At 38.0% G+C, this 18,089-nt stretch overlaps 1 protein-coding gene across 4 annotated transcripts in view; it reads left to right on the top strand.

Moving 5' to 3' along the window:
* Positions 1–332: 332 nt before the first annotated feature.
* Positions 333–18,089, top strand: part of LOC118407850 (phosphatidylinositol 3,4,5-trisphosphate 3-phosphatase TPTE2-like) — a 21,722-nt gene continuing 3,965 nt past the window's right edge. Inside the window, exons 1-12 of one of the 4 annotated variants that reach the window (XM_035808394.1) lie at positions 333–761; positions 882–1,222; positions 6,301–6,348; positions 7,554–7,721; positions 11,044–11,163; positions 12,296–12,383; positions 13,267–13,333; positions 13,877–13,947; positions 14,477–14,537; positions 16,476–16,557; positions 17,490–17,578; positions 17,722–17,745. In XM_035808394.1, coding sequence (XP_035664287.1) covers positions 918–1,222; positions 6,301–6,348; positions 7,554–7,721; positions 11,044–11,163; positions 12,296–12,383; positions 13,267–13,333; positions 13,877–13,947; positions 14,477–14,537; positions 16,476–16,557; positions 17,490–17,578; positions 17,722–17,745 — 1,123 coding nt within the window. In that variant the 5' untranslated portion in view covers positions 333–761; positions 882–917. Of the gene's footprint in view, positions 1,223–6,300; positions 6,349–7,553; positions 7,722–11,043; positions 11,164–12,295; positions 12,384–13,266; positions 13,334–13,876; positions 13,948–14,476; positions 14,538–16,475; positions 16,558–17,489; positions 17,579–17,721; positions 17,746–18,089 lie in introns of all 4 variants that reach the window. The other 3 variants (XM_035808392.1, XM_035808391.1, XM_035808393.1) reach the window with 3 other exon arrangements.

Below are 18,089 nucleotides of genomic sequence, written 5' to 3'. Positions count from 1 at the left end.
AACAAGTATTCTGAAAAATTGCGGTGTCTGAGGTCAATATGAAATACATCTGTGGGTCACCTGGTCAATGTATTGATCCAGATGTGGGTAGATAGTGCCCTGTCTTAAATCAAGATATTTAGGTCACTACATCACAGAAATGAATTTTCCAGCAAAATTTACATATTTTGGTAAGCTCCACTTAAGTGCCCATGACAAATACATGAAGAACATATTCACAATTTATTACAATTATAATATTTATGATGAAACTTCTTGCAAAGGCTACATCAAAATAGAGCCTATGAGGGTACGCTATGTAAAAAATTAGCCATAATTTCAGGAATCATTTCTAACTCCCTGAAGTGTAATGTTTCCATTGCTGAAAGCTATGATATGATTAAGAATTGTTTAGATATCCTACCCTTGAGTTCAATAACCTATTATGTTTTACTGTGCAAAATGTTGTTGCCTATGTAACAGCATTTATTCCAAAAATCCCTCCATAAGCTACAGAAATCCAGCCGTATTACAGAAGCGTATCTTGTTTATTTACAGAATTATTAGCTTTACTACATTAAGCCGCCATTCAGGTGTGCAGGGCGCTGATAATAGTATTCGGGATGAGATGTGTGCATGTTTGGGGTGTCCCAGCGCTGTTTTGCATATACAGCAGAGGTAGGGTGCATGCTGGTATAAACAGCAGGATTTCGGGGTGTGTGCTCTACATATCAATAAGGAGATCTACGGCATGATGACCTCTGGATGCAGCTCTGTAGCAGGTGGGTACTCTCATAACCTTGCCAATTCCGTTTCCCTCGCTGTTACATTCATGATGTGTGCGACAACTGATCGCAGGCGTCCCCACCTTGTTCATGAAAATTCTATTTGCTTGGCCCCAGGCCCCATTGGCGGGGATCACATGGCTGGTGCGGACCATGACCAGCTACCATCGTTTTGGCGATCAGATTGATATCGATGCCGACTATGCCGACAATTACACCAAACGTGTCATCGTTCTCCTTGATCGTGAAACAACATCCGGCGGCTCGAGTCGCGGCAACACCAAGGCGGTGAGCGACATATCCTCGCGAGAAGACAGCAGCAGCGCAACATGTTTACAGCTGAGAACTGCCCTGGGAAGCTGGACTGACAAGGGACGATTCAAATCGCCAGATATTCTGCCCAACACCCCCACAAGCTCCCAGCATCCGAACAAGATGCCGCCCGAAGCCCACTCTCGGTAAGCCACCAGAATTTCTCCGTCAAAACCCTTGTTATGTCGACATGTTGATTACCTACGACAGCTCGACATAATCCCTCAACTTAATCATCTTCCATCCAACCTAATTTTTATGATACCCTTCTGGGGAAACAATGCATTATTCTCTTATTCATGACAGGCACTATTGTTGTTTTTATCATTAATATCACGGTCTCTGGGATTTGTGATTTATAATTCGCTATTCATCAACCGTGGACATTAACCTGAATCAATTTTGCTCCCTTATTCATTCGGCATAACGATACATTATGCAATTTCCCCAGTGCACTGTCATTTAATTTCTGGTGTGTCCTGGCCGAGATACAAATGTTCAATTTTTACCTACAAGCGTGATTTGTTGTATGTTTGGGAGATGGATTAAGGGAGGCAGGTAAATGGGGGGCTGTGTGTGTGACGGCTGAGGGTGTGTGTCAGTGATGGAGCGACCATGCATGGTGTTATAGCTTTATCAGCGATCATACAGCCACAGCTAGTACAGACACCTTAATGGTTACCTTAATGGTGGTAGGTAAATCGTTATGTGTGCAACACAGAATCAAGATTTTCTCAGAACACTATTTTCCAAACCATTTCACACAAGTATAGCTTGAGTTATGATAGTCAGTAATGCATTTTGTATAGTCATGCATAATACTCAGCTGTCATGACCTATATACAAATGTGTATGGAAATTACAGGTTTGTGGCCTTTGCTACCCAGCAATATATTATATCGCTCAGCAGGGATATTTGTGATGTATATATTCAGATAAAATGATAGGATGATTTATATTGAACCCACTATGATATCAACTTGAAGATAACAAATTTGTGGCCTTGACTGTTCTCATAATAATCTAATATATCATACTCAGTTGTGATAACATATTTGTATATCAAGATAACACTGTCAGATATTTTATGATACTAGTTCCATGCATGCATGATGTCATGCTGTGGAAAACATTCAGCTGTATTTATCCATAACATGTTTGTAGTGAGTGGCCAAATTTGTCAGTATACACCAGGTTTTGACAGAGCAGCTAGAATTCTTTATTAATTTTTGTTTGTTATGAAACATCCAAAATCTAATACAGTAAAAATATTGAAATATTCACTATGGGTTTATATTTTTAGTGACCTCAAAATGTTACTGCAAAATCCTGATGCCAGGTATATGCATTTGCATTGCGTTTTTTGGCACTACAGAATTGTTACCTTTAAACACTGCAAAAAAACAGACCTTAAAAAACCTTCCCATCTTACCCTCGAGTAGTTCTCTCAAAAAGATATGAAAATAAGGTCTCTAATACTAGAATAACCTTGAAAACGTGAAGTGGTGGATTCAGAATGGCTGCTTGCTGGCCGTACAAGCATCACTAGAACTAATCAACACTGCCTCTTTGCTTGACTGGTAATGAGGATGAGTGAGTGAGTGTGAATATGGACTGATGAATTTGCTGCGGTGGTCCATTAAGTAATTGCAGTGCTGTTTGCATTCATATGTTCTAGAAAAAATGTAAGATTCTGGTGTCAAGACCTACGTGTATAAGGGGCACTTCAATTTATTGTGACTTAGTTTTCCTCCATTTTAAAATAATAAAAGAATTGAGAAAGGGACACATCAAAAATGGATGGTCCAGTATGACTGCATAAATATGAATATGATTGCATTCATTTGGAGCTCCCTGAGACTGTATGTCATGTGAACCAAGGTGCACACTGCCCCCCCCCCCTAAAAAATCTGTTATGTTTATCTTCCAATTCCAAATTATATCTTAAAGCTGGGAATTACTTGCAAGAAATCATGTTGGAATTAGACCAGATGCTCTTGTCTATTACTTATATTTGTCCAACATATTTCAAAAGATAATTTAATCATTAAAGAATTATTGGCTCTTACACTACCTTTTCCCCTCAATTTTTGTTTATTTTTGTATTGTTCTGGAAAATCTTATCCCTTTTCCCTAAATATTTATTCCTGATCTTGCTCTTGTTTTAGTGGACGTTGTACGTTGACAAAAAAAATGAGCCTTGCACATGTATTGTGGTTATCCTCTGTCAGCTATTACTGAAATCTGTAGCTTTATGTTGTGAAATGTTTGCCATACATTGCATAACGTTATGCTCTACTATCACGCATAATGTGTGTACAGTCAAATCCGTAGAGCACATTCTGAGTGTCCAACAAAGCACTCCCAACTACTGGATATCCTGTACTGCGTCCTGTCCATGGTAAATGGTTATGTTAAGGGTCTTGAGGAATGGACAGGACTTCGATCCTGTGGTTCACAAATGGAGAGGGATGAACGCTCTGACCCGGCTGGAGAAGAAATGTGAGCTTGTTATTGGGGGGACGGCATTATGTTCCAACACCCCAATGTTACAGCCAGTATGGATAGGTTTTTAAGTATTAGATGGTGTTAGAACACTGGGGTGTTGGAATATACGGTAATAGGCTTGTTAGAAAATATTTATTTCTTTATTTTCTGTCATCAAATAGGGGTGTCAGAACAAATGTTTGAACATAGCGGTGCCAGAACAAAAGGCTGTCGAAATATATCTTGTGTATAATAAAAGAATTACATGCATTAGCCCATAAAATTTAAAACCTTTGTCCGGGATTCTCTCCAAATCCTAGGCTTGTAAGTCTCAACAACAAATTTCACTCCTTGCCTTATTGCAAAGTTCTTAAATTAAAACAATTGGTCTGTGATGGGATCCAATAAAAGTGTCTGATACATGTACACCACTACGTTTTTTTGTCAACATGCCTTTATTCCAACACACATCCCTAACCCCAACCCTAACATACATGTACATGTATAGGGGTGTATGAACATACATTGTAGGCCGGCCCACAAAACATCAAGGCTCTCTCGTCATAAGGCAAAGGGTGTTAGTCAATCCCACCACGTTTGGAAATATTGATTCCATGATGTCTTCCCTGTAGAAGACTGGCGTAGATCTATGGCATCATCATTTCCAGCTCCCTTGGACTAAAAAGAGGGCTGGAAAAAACATTCAAATATCATATGACACATTAACCTATTTAAAGGCAAATTGACTTATGCTCCTAAGAGGGCTATCCTGGAAACAACCTCAGGTGCATTATGGATGCCTGCTTTATTGTATCATCGTTGTGTAATCAGGATAATAATCAAATGTTAAAATGATGACAAAAACATCACAAATCCTAAATTATTATGCTGTGCATGGGGACTTATTAAGTTATTTAGTGAAAAATAGAAATAAAGTGCTATAAATATATATTGATAGACTTATAGAGGTTCAAAATTCTGGTCAAGCTTGTAGAATTGTGATCCCTGGTATATAGTGTAATCTGAAAATAATTGAAAAATGTTATAAATTTTAGATCATCTAAACATCTGGTTTTACTCTATTCTTGCAGCAAAATGTAAAAGTAAATTGTCCATTGCAAATTTTTGATACCACAAATCATGTATATCCAATGTATTGCTTAGTACTGCAGAATTGTTTCAGCCGCAAACTTGAAACACCCCCCAAAACCCCTTTTACCGCTAGATTAGGTCCTTACAAAAATAAATGAATTCACAGTAATATCTATAGTTTAAAATTCTCAGCAGGCTTAAAGAATTGATAAAAGGTTCCGATAAACACATCCCGTAGTGCCTCGGGGTATGGTATCGATTTCCGTACGCTGTAATGGTCGTCACCCAGGGACTAATAGAACCCTACACCTCAAGCTGACCAAAAACATGACAATTTGACAAATTGCTACTGTCATATTTCATCGCCAGACTGCATTATCTCGCTGATGCAAAACTGCTTCAGTCTGTCTTGTTCAACGACTGTACAATCATTTTATATGTCCCAAATAAATCTCACATTCTGTTATCAATAGCATCATGTCTCTACCAAGGAATATTATTTCATACATACATGTGTAGAAATATTCTTTTTTCTTTCATTTTCAAAATTTCTCGTCCTAATCCATTTCATCTATTTTCATATATGTTAATTTGCTTAATTATTGTTTTTTTTTTCCCTCTGTTTTTCTTCAAAATTGTTTTGACCACTTCAGTGCATTCTTTTCCAGGCATTTAAATTGACAGGGAGTTTGGGGAAGTTAGATTTGAATGACTGGCAAATTCATTGCATTCACTTTGTGTCTGTATTTCTGATTTGATCAAGCTGACTGAGTATGGATGCCCATCGGCATAACACTTAGTAATAAAGGCATGCTGTGGCCGCTGTTACCTCGCATCAAACAACTTAATGTCACACCCAAACCCTGCACAGCTCAGCTGCCAACAGTGTTGGTATTGTGCTTAATGATTGAGCCACATCAAGTTGGTTTCTTGGTTCTAGATTTTTTTCAGCTTTCAAAAAAAAAATAGAAAAAAATCAATAAATGGGTTGTGCATATCAGCCCTAAAATGCTCATATTTGGGGACCTGTCCAACAGTTTTCTTGATAAGTATATCTTGAGGACAAATTGAGTCCTTCTTTTTATTATGCGAACATAACGTATTTAACTGATAAGTTTACATGGCTGGCTTTCATCAGGTTTCAGTGCAAAGCTGTGATGATACACAATCTGGATATTTTTGTTGATCTTGGTATGGCTTCTCCTATGATGTCACATCTATCTACATGAATGTTCAATTTAACAGTTCAGCGAATCATACTCGGTCATATGTCCAACTGCGATCTTTATCAAGGATTTATTTTATTTTACTCACATTTATCTCCCAAGGATTGGGAAAATGCAATGTTGCTTAGCAAGGCCCTCTCCTGAAATACATTCAAAACTTGAAAATCAACATATTGACAAATTATTATGTAATACATCTAAAAGTACATGTAACGTTATATGAGATCTCATTGACAAGTTGATCAAAATAATAAATTGACCTGTCCATAATTAAGTTAATATTTGACAGTTTACCGATAGAGAGCATTTGACCATAGAGTATTGTCAATGCCATGTACTGAGGGTCAAATGACAAGATACTGATCATTTGGGCTGCTCTTAATTTAACTGTACATGTAATCTGTATCATTTTTCTGTAGGGGCCTGCGTGGCAGCATGGTCAGCTGTGTGGAGCACCTGACAGTTCGGTAGGAACTTAAAACGTTATTTCTACATTCACTTCACATCCACCGCTTTCTTCCTTTGATGCTCAATTATGCAGAAACAAAACAAGAGTTCGTAGACCTCATATCTCCATGAAATAGTCTGATTATGTAAATGACTTCCACATTTGCATAATCTATGCTAAGTAATGTACACCTGTAAGTAACCTACGCTGGTTACAATGTTGATTGTCCAAGCATTTACCACATCGATAAATTATGGCACTTTTGCATTAATTATGCAAATTATGGACTTATTTGCATATTAGGTATCTGATAATGTTCCACCTGCCCCAAACTACATATATTGCATGTATCTGAGTTCTGTAAAGGAAACACTGCAAATACAGATTTTCCTCATTAAATATGCAAATTAAGTGCCAGTTTGCATAATTTGCATTTCATGATGTACATCTCTGTCTAAGCTACCTACATACCAAATATCATGTAAATTTGTCATTCCCTTCTTCAGTTATCGTCCTTAGAAGATTTTGACAAAAATGCCCCTGCAGTTCCAGAGCAACCTGCTAGGGGAACCAAATATACACCAGATATCCCTTATGTCACAAGCTATCTGCCATCCAAATAACAAGACCATAGCACATCCAGTTCAAAAGATCCAAAAAATGAATTTCTGCTGCAGTACCAAGGTCACATACCAGGGGGCCCAAAATTGACCTTGACCTTTGTCTTCCCAACACCTACCCACAAACCAAATATCATCGTAATCCGTCCAGAGGTTCTTGAGTTATGCTCACTCCAAAATCCGGACACACAGACACACACACAGACACACACACACACACACAGACACACACACAGACACACTCAAAACTATATCTCCATTTTTCATGGAGATAATTACAAAGTTCAGAAAAGACAAGTCATAGAATATACAACGTAGTTAGAACACATTTTAAATTGGATTTCTCCCACTGACTAGAATTTAATGTGCAAATTGAATTATGGTATTAGAACAATTGGTGGCATCAAGTGACCATGCTAGTGGATGCGAACTCGGGAGGTTCCAGGTTTGATTCCTAGTATTACTGGCTAGACATTGTTTTCTTGAGAAAGAAACTTATGTTTACATCCAGGTGTAAAAATCCATTGGGTACATGTACCTGACTTTATTCAAACATCACTTTGTAACCTATGTGAAATTTTGTCCTGTTTTCTCCCTTCTCCAGGTTGTTTGGTCTCCTACTGGTGTTCACAGACATCGCCATTGTTGTGGCGGATCTGGTGACCCCTGACAACAGGAAGAACCAGCTGGCATCGCGTATCTGTCAGGTCGCATCCGTCTGCATCGCAGGTTACTTCATGATGGACATACTGTTACGAATCTGTGGACGAGGGTAGGTGATATCATCACTAAGCTGTTGGGCCTACAAAACTCAATGTACATGTTAGTATATGTTAACACTGTTGTGTTACATTAAGGGAAAAATCAGCGTTGATAGTTAGGGAACATTATTACAGTTTTTTCTATAGATCATGCCTGAAGTGATCCAATGTACAGTGTTACAGTTAAACAATGTAACTGGAATGCATCAGGACATTCAAGTCAAGTATTTTTAACATGAAATTTCAGAATTTATAATTATTAAAGTTTGCATGGTGTCAATGTATTAAAGGGGACCTATAGGTTTGTTTTGATCTCTTTTTCCATTGCTGCAGCAGTAGAAATTAGATGTAATATGTTGAAAAGCAATTCTGATTTTAAAAACATTTGTTAACAGTAGTTGGATCAAAGATTTGATTTCCCTTACCAGGAGCAAAACCAACAGTTGGTCTGGTAGCCAGTCCTCAGCACTCAGTCTGTTATTTGTTTTTCGTTACTAGTCCAATACGCATTGCTCATTTCAAGCTGCATAACGATATCTAAGTGGATTGATACATGTACTGACACCAATGCTAACTTTATCTGCACTATAATTGACAACCATTGGTTGAAGTTTAGTAGATTATAACTAATTGAATTGATTAATGTTCAGTTCAGTTCAGTTTCCTTTATTTAAACTGGAATGACCCTGTTGGCCTTAGGCACTCTTCCCAGAGGTTCATTGGAGGGGTAATGGTAAATGATAAATAAATAAATAGATAAATAATACGAATTAACTATTTACACAAAAGTACATGTAATATTGGTGTTCGAAATGATTTTTACTTCACTGCATGATGTAATTTACCAACTTGCAGAATTTTACCTTACCAATGCCTCAAAAGGCCAAATTTGCATATTGATTAGATAATAAACCACACAGACATAGCTAATTTTCCCCAGTGGCTACTTAGTGCTGATTGCTTTCTTGGACATCAAATACCATGATTGATGATGCAAATAAGGAAGCATCAACCAAACAAGAAGGATCTAAGAGCCACTCAATTGTTTTCGGGTTACTTTACTGGATTCCGATGGCAGATGTTAGTCCACCTTTGACTTAAAATGTATCGATCAGGGAAGCAATCACAAGGAAGCTAATGTTCAATAACGATGCAATTCTAGGAAAGAAGCTATCAGGGTGGAACTTCCTCCTCAGAGGTGGATGAAGAAAGGGTCATTTGCTTCTGTGGAAGAGGAAAAACGTGAACTCACTGAGAGAGTTCTTAGTGGAGCTCCTTTTGATAGTAATTTGATTCATAAGCTTCTGCTTCATTTTTCAAATCAATAAATCAGGATGAGCCAGAGTGACCTTAGATCTTATAGTTCATCTTTCATACTTTAATATCAGAGAATATTAAAAGATAAGAATTCCAATTTCCCATTTCTTCCCATGGCATAGATCATGATCACAATCTTCCGATCAGTTTTACACACTCTGTCATTAAAGCTGGCGTCACACTGTCAATGACCTTCCCAGAGAATTGAGCAAATTGTTCATCTGAAAATCTACCCTGATCATCGGACAGGGTTCAGTGACCTGCAAATATTGACCAATCCTTAGAACCTGTGCAGTGGTCAAGAGAACACCCGACATGTTTAAGCGGGCCGAAAACGTTCTTTTGAGCTCAGACTCCTTGGGCAAGCTAATTTTTCCTGCTCACCTGTGTGACAATGCTTCACCACATCTATGACACTCTTCTGTTTTGAACCCTGGCATAAAGTTCAAATCATCATGTTATTTGGATGAAATTGTTGGTTTCTGATCATACAGTTTTGCTTGTTATCCTAATACAGAATTTTGTGTTGATAGATAGGATGGGATTGTGGGTGGAATCCCACCCTGCCAGTTGGCCCACCTTGATGCTTCTGGAGTCATGTCATGTTCATCAGTAAGCACAAGCTGTATCTGCTATGGTCTCATTCTGGGGTAATTCATCCCCTGAGCCATGTACTACCACCAACAGGTCCAAATCACAGCTTTAGGATAAGCTTCCAACAGCAACTAACTGCAAATTGTCTGTGAATACCGTGCCGTGATTACTCTGCTTGGATGCCCTCCAGGTCTGCATGTCAATTGCACATGATCGCCTCTTTCTCTTTTACAACACAGAATGTTCTGTGCAGCTCGTCAAGGACAAAAGAATATCAGTACATCTCAATCTGATTTGCCGTCTGATTATGATTCAATGATGATTTCTTTTGCGTCTCAATCTTCGTTTTCATCCGAAAGCAATCAGTACGTGTGGTCTGGAAAATGCTCGTCGTTCCATCAAATTAGGGCTAACAAAGACGGAGAAGCTTGACCTTCCTTCTTTATGGTATCAATCTCTTTTGTACAAAGATGTGAGGTGTTTACCAAAAAGGATATTAGAGTTTTATTGAGACGGATGGCGGGGAAGGGTATTTTTTGGTGTGGCGGGACAGTCGTCGTAAATAGAGCGTGATTGTACGGACGGTCCATCTGGAATCCATTTCAATCTTATGAATGCAATCACGCCAGACCAATAAACATGTCTCGGAGACATGCATATATACGTGTACCATGTAGCTGACCGTTCAAGTTCACTGATGGAAATAGAGCTGGAAGGAAATTGTCAGGACAAGCACAAACCTGTGTGCTCTAGTAAAGGGCATTCGTAGGAAAGCTGTGGGTGTGTGGAAGAAAATGGATGACAGAAAAGATTGTCGTTGGTCCTTATACATTGTCATATCAAAACTTCTACCACCCAAAAATTAGTTACTAGCACTCTAAGTTTAACAAGGTGTGCATAAGGTGTAACATTACCTCAGTTGCTGATGTAATACATTCCAAAACTCAATTGGATATTTTGTTACAATGATACATTTTTTGGTTAAGTCTTGTATTCCTTAGTCCATCTAATCCTCCTGCCAAATTGAGTGGTATCTTGTAATTGAGAAATGATTTTCATTAATATATAGATATTTGCCTTAAGACATCGTAACGCTTGAACTTGAGTATGATTGGCATAAGCAGCAAAGTAAAGATGCACTGTAGCAGGAATTCAAATATTCAATACTGGTTCTAAAAGTACTCAATACCCAAAATAACGCATGATGTAGATGTATGAGGACTAAACGTTTAAATGGGAGACTATTCAGCAGGGTAGCGACCAGAAGTCAGAGAAAACCAATGCTAGAACAAGATGGATACCAGGCTAGTAGCCTCTGTGACCTCGCTATCTACTGGTAAAGCTTTGCTCTAGCAAGAACATATCTTTTAATGCATCAGTGGTGATAACCGCAACATGTGGCATGTCTTTTGTGCCCCACAGGAAAGACTTCTTTTCAAGAGGCTACAATGTTGTCGACCTGGCAGTGATAGTTATCACGTTCACTGTCATTCTGGTCTACACACTGGTGGATTTTGGCTTCCCCTATGCCAAGTATGCAAGGTCAGTACCACATAGAGATTTGTAACAGCGAATAATGGCTCCCGTGTGGCCATCTTTAAAACAGGCCGGCAACTTCACTTGGCGTCCATTCAATCCTACAATAAAAACTGTGTATTAGCACCCCTTATGGATTTAATGGTAAAAATGATCAATATCTTTATGGGTTTTCCAAAAGTCGTGGGACCAAATTGCTTGCCAATCTACATGCAGGCGTGAAAAGTACCAACTAATAAAGTCCCCCCAATTAATCAATAGATGTTCCTATATCACGTAACTGAAGGACATAGAATTATTGTGGTTGGTAATACGAACATTACATTTTCTTCATTATGTAATATTAACTCTCATAATTCTGCTGGGCATCCCAAGACATGTTGACGTTACTTTTAAAAACATTGAGTTCAGCATTGAAAAGGTTTGCACATTTTACTGTTTATTGTTGCATTATCGAAAAGGGTGTAATAACATCCCATCTCAAATGTTACTGTTTTAGAGTACCCATCAGAAAGAGTTGAGTCATTAGATTTCATTGACACTTTCATTGTCTAAGATTACTGGTATTCAGAAAGATACATTTCCAGTAATTTCCAGTACTTCTAGCCAATCAGAATTGTAGCATTAGCAACTCAATACTGAATGTAGTTCCTTAATCTGCAGAATCACTGTCTGTAGAAAAAGGACACAATTTTCTTAATCATGATTCATAGAATTATAATCTATGAACTTCAAGGAAAATCCAGTATTATACTATAATAATACTATATAGACCAAAAATTTGAACACATAGCTGTAATACAATGCTTTATGACCCATGTTTATCAAGGTCTGCCAATAAAATGTTGCTTTTTTTTGCAAATGCATCGATTCGGTACATCCAATATATATAGATATTGTAACTCTCCTCAGCATAAATGCATGGACACTAATGCCATGGAAGATATAGAGATGATAACAAAATAAAGTTTCAGTACCCATATAATATTTACTACCTTACAGTTTAGTAACCATAAGATTTCCGAGATAAATTCAGTTCATATTACACAAATAATAAAGTAGTGTGTTCTTATTTTAACAATTTCAGGATGGTGAAATTTGCTGATAATAATAATTGTCGTTCTTGTTGTTGTTGCAGACTTGTTGTGGTTGGAAGGCTGATCAGAGTTCTGATAGTTCTCCATTTGCTGACAGAGAAGAAGCAAATGGATCGATGCAGAAGAAAAGTGAGTGAACATTGCCTAATCCTGACTGTCATGGAATACCTTGATCAATATGTATGATATTGGTATAAATCTAAATAAAACTCTTCCAATAGAAAACCAGTGGGGGTCTTACAGTACTAAAACTACCACAGGGTTGGACAAGTCCACTAGCCCTATTGTCCAGGGCAAGTGAAAGTATTGTTCGGGCAAGTGCATTGCCTACACCACTTCCCCGATCGGGCAAGTAAGATTTTTCCATTGATTGAGTGCAATTTTGATATACTTGTTACTTTTTCCTGTCATGACATCAAGTAATGGTCAACAGAAAATTCCATTGCTGGAAGTTAAAATGCATATACTAGTATCAGCTGTTACAGTGACAAGTGAAAAATTGGTTTCGGGCAAGTAAATTTTTATGTGCTTGCCAGATAGGACAAGTAAATTTTAGAAAACTTGTACCACTGCAACATGACAGGTTCTTAAAATGTTCTCGTCATAATATTGGTATACAATGCATGTTTTTGATCTTGCACCACAAAAGCATAGAAGCATCAGCCATGTGCTCACTTGGAACCAATTGTAGATCAAACTGTTCCAAGGCAATTATAGACGAGTAACTGTTATAGTGCAACAGTTCCGACAATCATAACTCTGAACAGTTCCTCAATAATTGTCAAGTTTATCCATCTATGAAATTAAAGACTTGTAGAGCAGAAAAGCATGATTTGTACTTCAACAATCACACCTACATAGCAAAAGCTCTTGGGACAGTCTAATTTAGAAATAATCTCAAGCAAACATATTCCTTGGGAATGTATAAGTATGACAGACAAAGAAAGCATTGAGTTTATTCCCTTGTCATTGCAATAACTGTTGTCAATGTGTACTTTGTTCACTTTTACAGTCCTCAAAAAAGAAGAAGCAGTGTTGTTGCAGACACACTTATGACCTGGATCTTACTTACATTACAGGTACAGTTAGATTGTGATGACTTTCTCTGCTTTATAATTAGCATCTAACAATGCCATATTAGAGAGTTAAACTAATTTATTAACTGTAAGATGGGAGATATTCGCAGCAATTTTTTTATACTTCGTGGTAGGGAAAACATGGGGTTTGCAGTAGGGTAAACAAGCAGAAGACAGAACAAAAATGTTTTTAGCAACTTCGCAGTGAAGCGCAAACATAATATAAAACCACCACAAACTTTATCTATTTTACAAATCATTAAATATAATCTTTGATAGGATGTAGAGGTAGAGGCCCCGTGTTTAAAGAGACCTGCACCTCAGGTATGCTTAAGATCCAACCACATTTTATGAAAAAGAATAGGGGTACAACCCAGTACGAGTGGTCCAAGAGTTACAGTCTTGTCCCCTGGTTTACATTTTGAAAAGTTAATAGTCACCTACTTTGTCAATCCTTCCACAAATGTGGTAAATTTCAATGATTCAGTGGATAAATGGAATATCCTATCCATTGTTTTCTTACAAAACTTTGTCTACCCACAACAGAGCGTGTGATCGCCATGACGTTTCCTACCTGTGGCCAACAGCATGAACACCTGTATGAAGCAGCCATAAAGGTATGTTTTCCATTAAAAAATGTGTGTATAGAAATATAGCATTCACTTGTACACCTTGGACTTACCATGAACAACTTACCATGGACCATAGTCCTATTTCACCCACAGTAAGTCAAAATGTCTTTAATTGGTGTGAAGGACTTACAATGTACTCTGGATGATAATCCACCAAAACTAACACCAACAGCCCTCAGACATGGGAAAATAGGGTGGACTTTCTGTGAAAGTAACTCCCCCTCTGGCATAAGCAAGTCCACCTATGCTCTGAATTCATCCTCTTTTAGGTCCAGGTTTGCAAGGGCAGAACAATCCATTATACCTGGCATTTGGCTGTAGCCTAAAACCTTAGTAAAGCATAATCCTATTCAAAAGTTTATATCATAATATTGTGCAAGTCACTATTAGATCTTTCACCACAATTTGAATGATGTTTTCTGTAAGCTTAGAAAGCCATTGAGATTCAGAAGGTTTTCCTTTCACAAATGGAATTAGCTGAGATTGTTGGAGCTTTGTGCTGTGTTTGCTACAGGAGGTGGCACATCTGCTGGATGTCAAGCACAAGGACCACTACAAAGTGTACAACCTATGCAGTGAGTTTTTTTTTTCATTATTGTGAACAGAAGTATTCTTCAGTGCATGGGACATTTGGTCAGAATTTAGTACCAATGCTATGACATAGACATAGGGATGTTCAGTAGCATGAATATAGCCTGTCTAAAACACATAACAACATTCAGCACCATGGGCATAACATGTATTAAACACATATTCAGTACCACGGACATAGCCTGGATGTGGTAAACACATAACAACATTCAGTACCATGGACATAGCCCAAATTTGAAAAAGCACATTCAGTACCATGAACATAGCCTGTATTAAACACATAGCAACATTCAGTACCATGGACATAACCTGTATTGAACACATATTCAGTACCATGGACATAGCCTGGATGTGGTAAACACATAACAGCATTCAATGCCACGGACATAGCCTGGATATAGTTAACACTTAACAACATTCAGCACCATGGACATAGCCTAGATGTGGTAAACACATAACAACATTCAGTACCATGGACATAGCCCAAATTTGAAAAAGCAAATTCAGTACCATGAACATAGCCTGTATTAAACACATAGCAACATTCAGTACCATGGACATAACCTGTATTAAACACATATTCAGTACCATGAACATAGCCTGGATGTGGTAAACACATAACAACATTCAGTGCCACGGACATAGCCGGGATGTAGTTAGCACTTAACAACATTCAGTACCATGGACATAGCCTGGATGTGGTAAACACATAACAACATTCAGTACCATGGACATAGCCTGGATGTAGTTAACACTTAACAACATTCAGTACCACGGACATAGCCCAAATTTGAAAAAGCACATTCAGTACCATGAACATAGCCTGTATTAAACACATAACAACATTCAGTACCATGGACATAGCCTGGATGTGGTAAACACATAGCAACATTCAGCACCATGGACATAGCCTGGATGTGCTTAACACATAACATTCAGTACCATAGACATAGCCTGTTGTCAAACATAACAACATTCAGTACCATGGACATACCAGATTCAGGACCATAATGTGCATGTAGCCTTGATGTAGTAACCACATATAGACATTCAGTACCATGGACATAGCTTGGATGTAGTAAAAATGTAAGGACATTCAATACCATTGATACAGCTTTATGGCAGTGAATATATCATATCAATCACTACCACAGACATAGCCAGGATGTATTGACGATATCTAAGGACATTTAGTACATGTATGATGGACATAGCCTGAATGTAGTAAACACAAAGGCCATTAAGTGCCATAGAAATATCCTGTAGCAAACACATATATAAGGGCATTTAGTAACAAGGGCCAGTAGTAAATGCACTTGAAGGACATTAAGTACCACGGACATAAAGCCCAGATATAGTACACAACAAGGACATTCAGTTTTATGCAGGACAAATCAGACTACCATAAGATACATGTACTTTAAATCTTTAATACTTACACATCTATTAAGGCAATATTAACCTTTTAGCGTTATGGTTGCTGCGATAAAGCAATATAAACATCTTCATTTTCATTGCCTTTCCATGTGAGAGGTCATATGATTGATTTGACATTCGGTTTTATGCAGGACAAAGTAGACTCCCGTAAGATATTTTAATACTCAGGCATTTATTTTGGTCTTAGGCCACACCAATTTTTTTGTTGCTTCTCGGATTTGCCTGTCCATTTTTTTTCATTTCCCCAAAAAAAAAAAGAATTAAGTCCTGAGAAAAAAATGATACATTCATTTACAGTTATTTAAGCTGTATATCTTCACCCCAGACCTTTAGAAAAAAAAAGAATTTTCCAACCTGCCAGTCCAATTTTTTTTCTGAAAAAAATCTTACAAGCAACAGATGAATTTGGTGTGGCCTTATGAACCTTTAAGCATTATGATTGCTGCCATAAAGCAATAGAAACATCTTCTGTCTCATGAACGTAGGTGAGAGGACATATGATGAGTCCCTGTTCTACCACAGAGTGGAGAAACTGTCTATCGATGACCATAATGTTCCCAGTCTCAGGTGGGTAACACACCTCATGGTCATGCATATCACACTTACCTGGGTATTCTACATAGCCTGGGTATCATACAGGTAGTAGTTCGCTCCTATGTTTGTTTTTGCTACCCATCTGGGGAACTCTACACTCAAATCTTTTGGTGGTGACATTAGTTAATGAGCGAATGAAGGAATGGGATCTAGAGCACTAGTTAGAACAGGCGTTCTAACACCAAGCAGACAGAGGTGTTGTAATACCTGTTCAAATGAGCAATTTTACCCATTCGTTAATTTGCTCATGTTTAGGGACCAATCAGTACCGTCGTCAAAAATTTGGACGATTCCAGATGTTAGAGATGTCAAGGTTCCCAGGCAAAATAGCAGAGAAGCGACTGTATATAGTGTATAATAAAAGTTGGAGCAGAAAGCGGCTGTATATTATCCTATCTGAATGGTACCCAGGCTATATGTTACATATATACTGGCCCAAACTACAATATTACAACGTTGCCTGTATCCTAAACATTATCATGTCATAAACAATGTGATGCAAATGCATGTACCATGAACAGAATTGCTAGGATTTATTACTTACATTTTGTGCTTGCATTGCTTGATAGTAAAATTAAAACACCTACCTTACCCTTCTATATGTTTCTATTAACCCTTGGACAATGCAGCCCAATGCAACAGGGAGCTACTCTTTTGCATGAGTGCTGAATGCTAAACAGAGAAAGTACAGTATTACCTCTAATGGTTTGAACCCCTAACCCTAACCAAACACGCTATCCCCTAAAGCCATTGCACTTGTTTATTACTTCAAAGTATAAGCAGTAAACTAGGTCTTTCTTGAGAATTGTTGAGATTGCTTTTTGGCAATACCTCAGGGGTGGAGCCTTATTCCCATTGTCACTTTGGTAGCATGCTCTCAGGAGACCAATCCTTTTCGTTCTCAGGGAGATGCTGCAGTTTTGCGCTGGCGTCCGGGAATGGATGATGATGGACGAAAGGAACATCATTGTTGTCCACTGCCGGGGCGGAAAAGGTCTGGCAACTCTCTACTCCTGGCCTTTCTGAGTTTGTTACCTACATGTGTGACTTCTGCTGTCTATCATGTGTGTTTGAGTTTTTATGATCCCTTTTCACTAGGATGACCTACACAAGTTTGATTTTGTCTGTTAACAATAGAACGGATCATTTCAGCTTCCACAGGTAATAGCTTTTCCATCATTGAATAGTGTGTTGTTGTCATTATTGTAAAGAGCTTGCAGTAAAAGTTTGCTGGCACTGTAGCTCACATGCTCAAATCAATGTTTATCATCAAGAAGTAATCTGTGTTGCAGAGAAGTAGTTAAGTATGCATGGTTGAACTTAAAATGAAATGTTAAGGTGGACCAATATACAACATGTATACCCTCTTGTCAAACTTTGGTTCTGTATATGCAAATAGGACCAATTTCGATCACATGATGAAATTTCAGCATTCTATCTGTAAGAGAACAATCTGATATGGACTCAAATTTGTCTGACATGTGGCCACTATGGCAGACTCCTAT

Source organism: Branchiostoma floridae, unplaced genomic scaffold (genome assembly GCF_000003815.2).
Source record: "Branchiostoma floridae strain S238N-H82 unplaced genomic scaffold, Bfl_VNyyK Sc7u5tJ_1494, whole genome shotgun sequence".
NCBI lineage: Eukaryota > Metazoa > Chordata > Leptocardii > Amphioxiformes > Branchiostomatidae > Branchiostoma > Branchiostoma floridae.
Note: the sequence above shows the minus strand (reverse complement) of the source record. Positions and strands in the feature narration are given on the sequence as shown.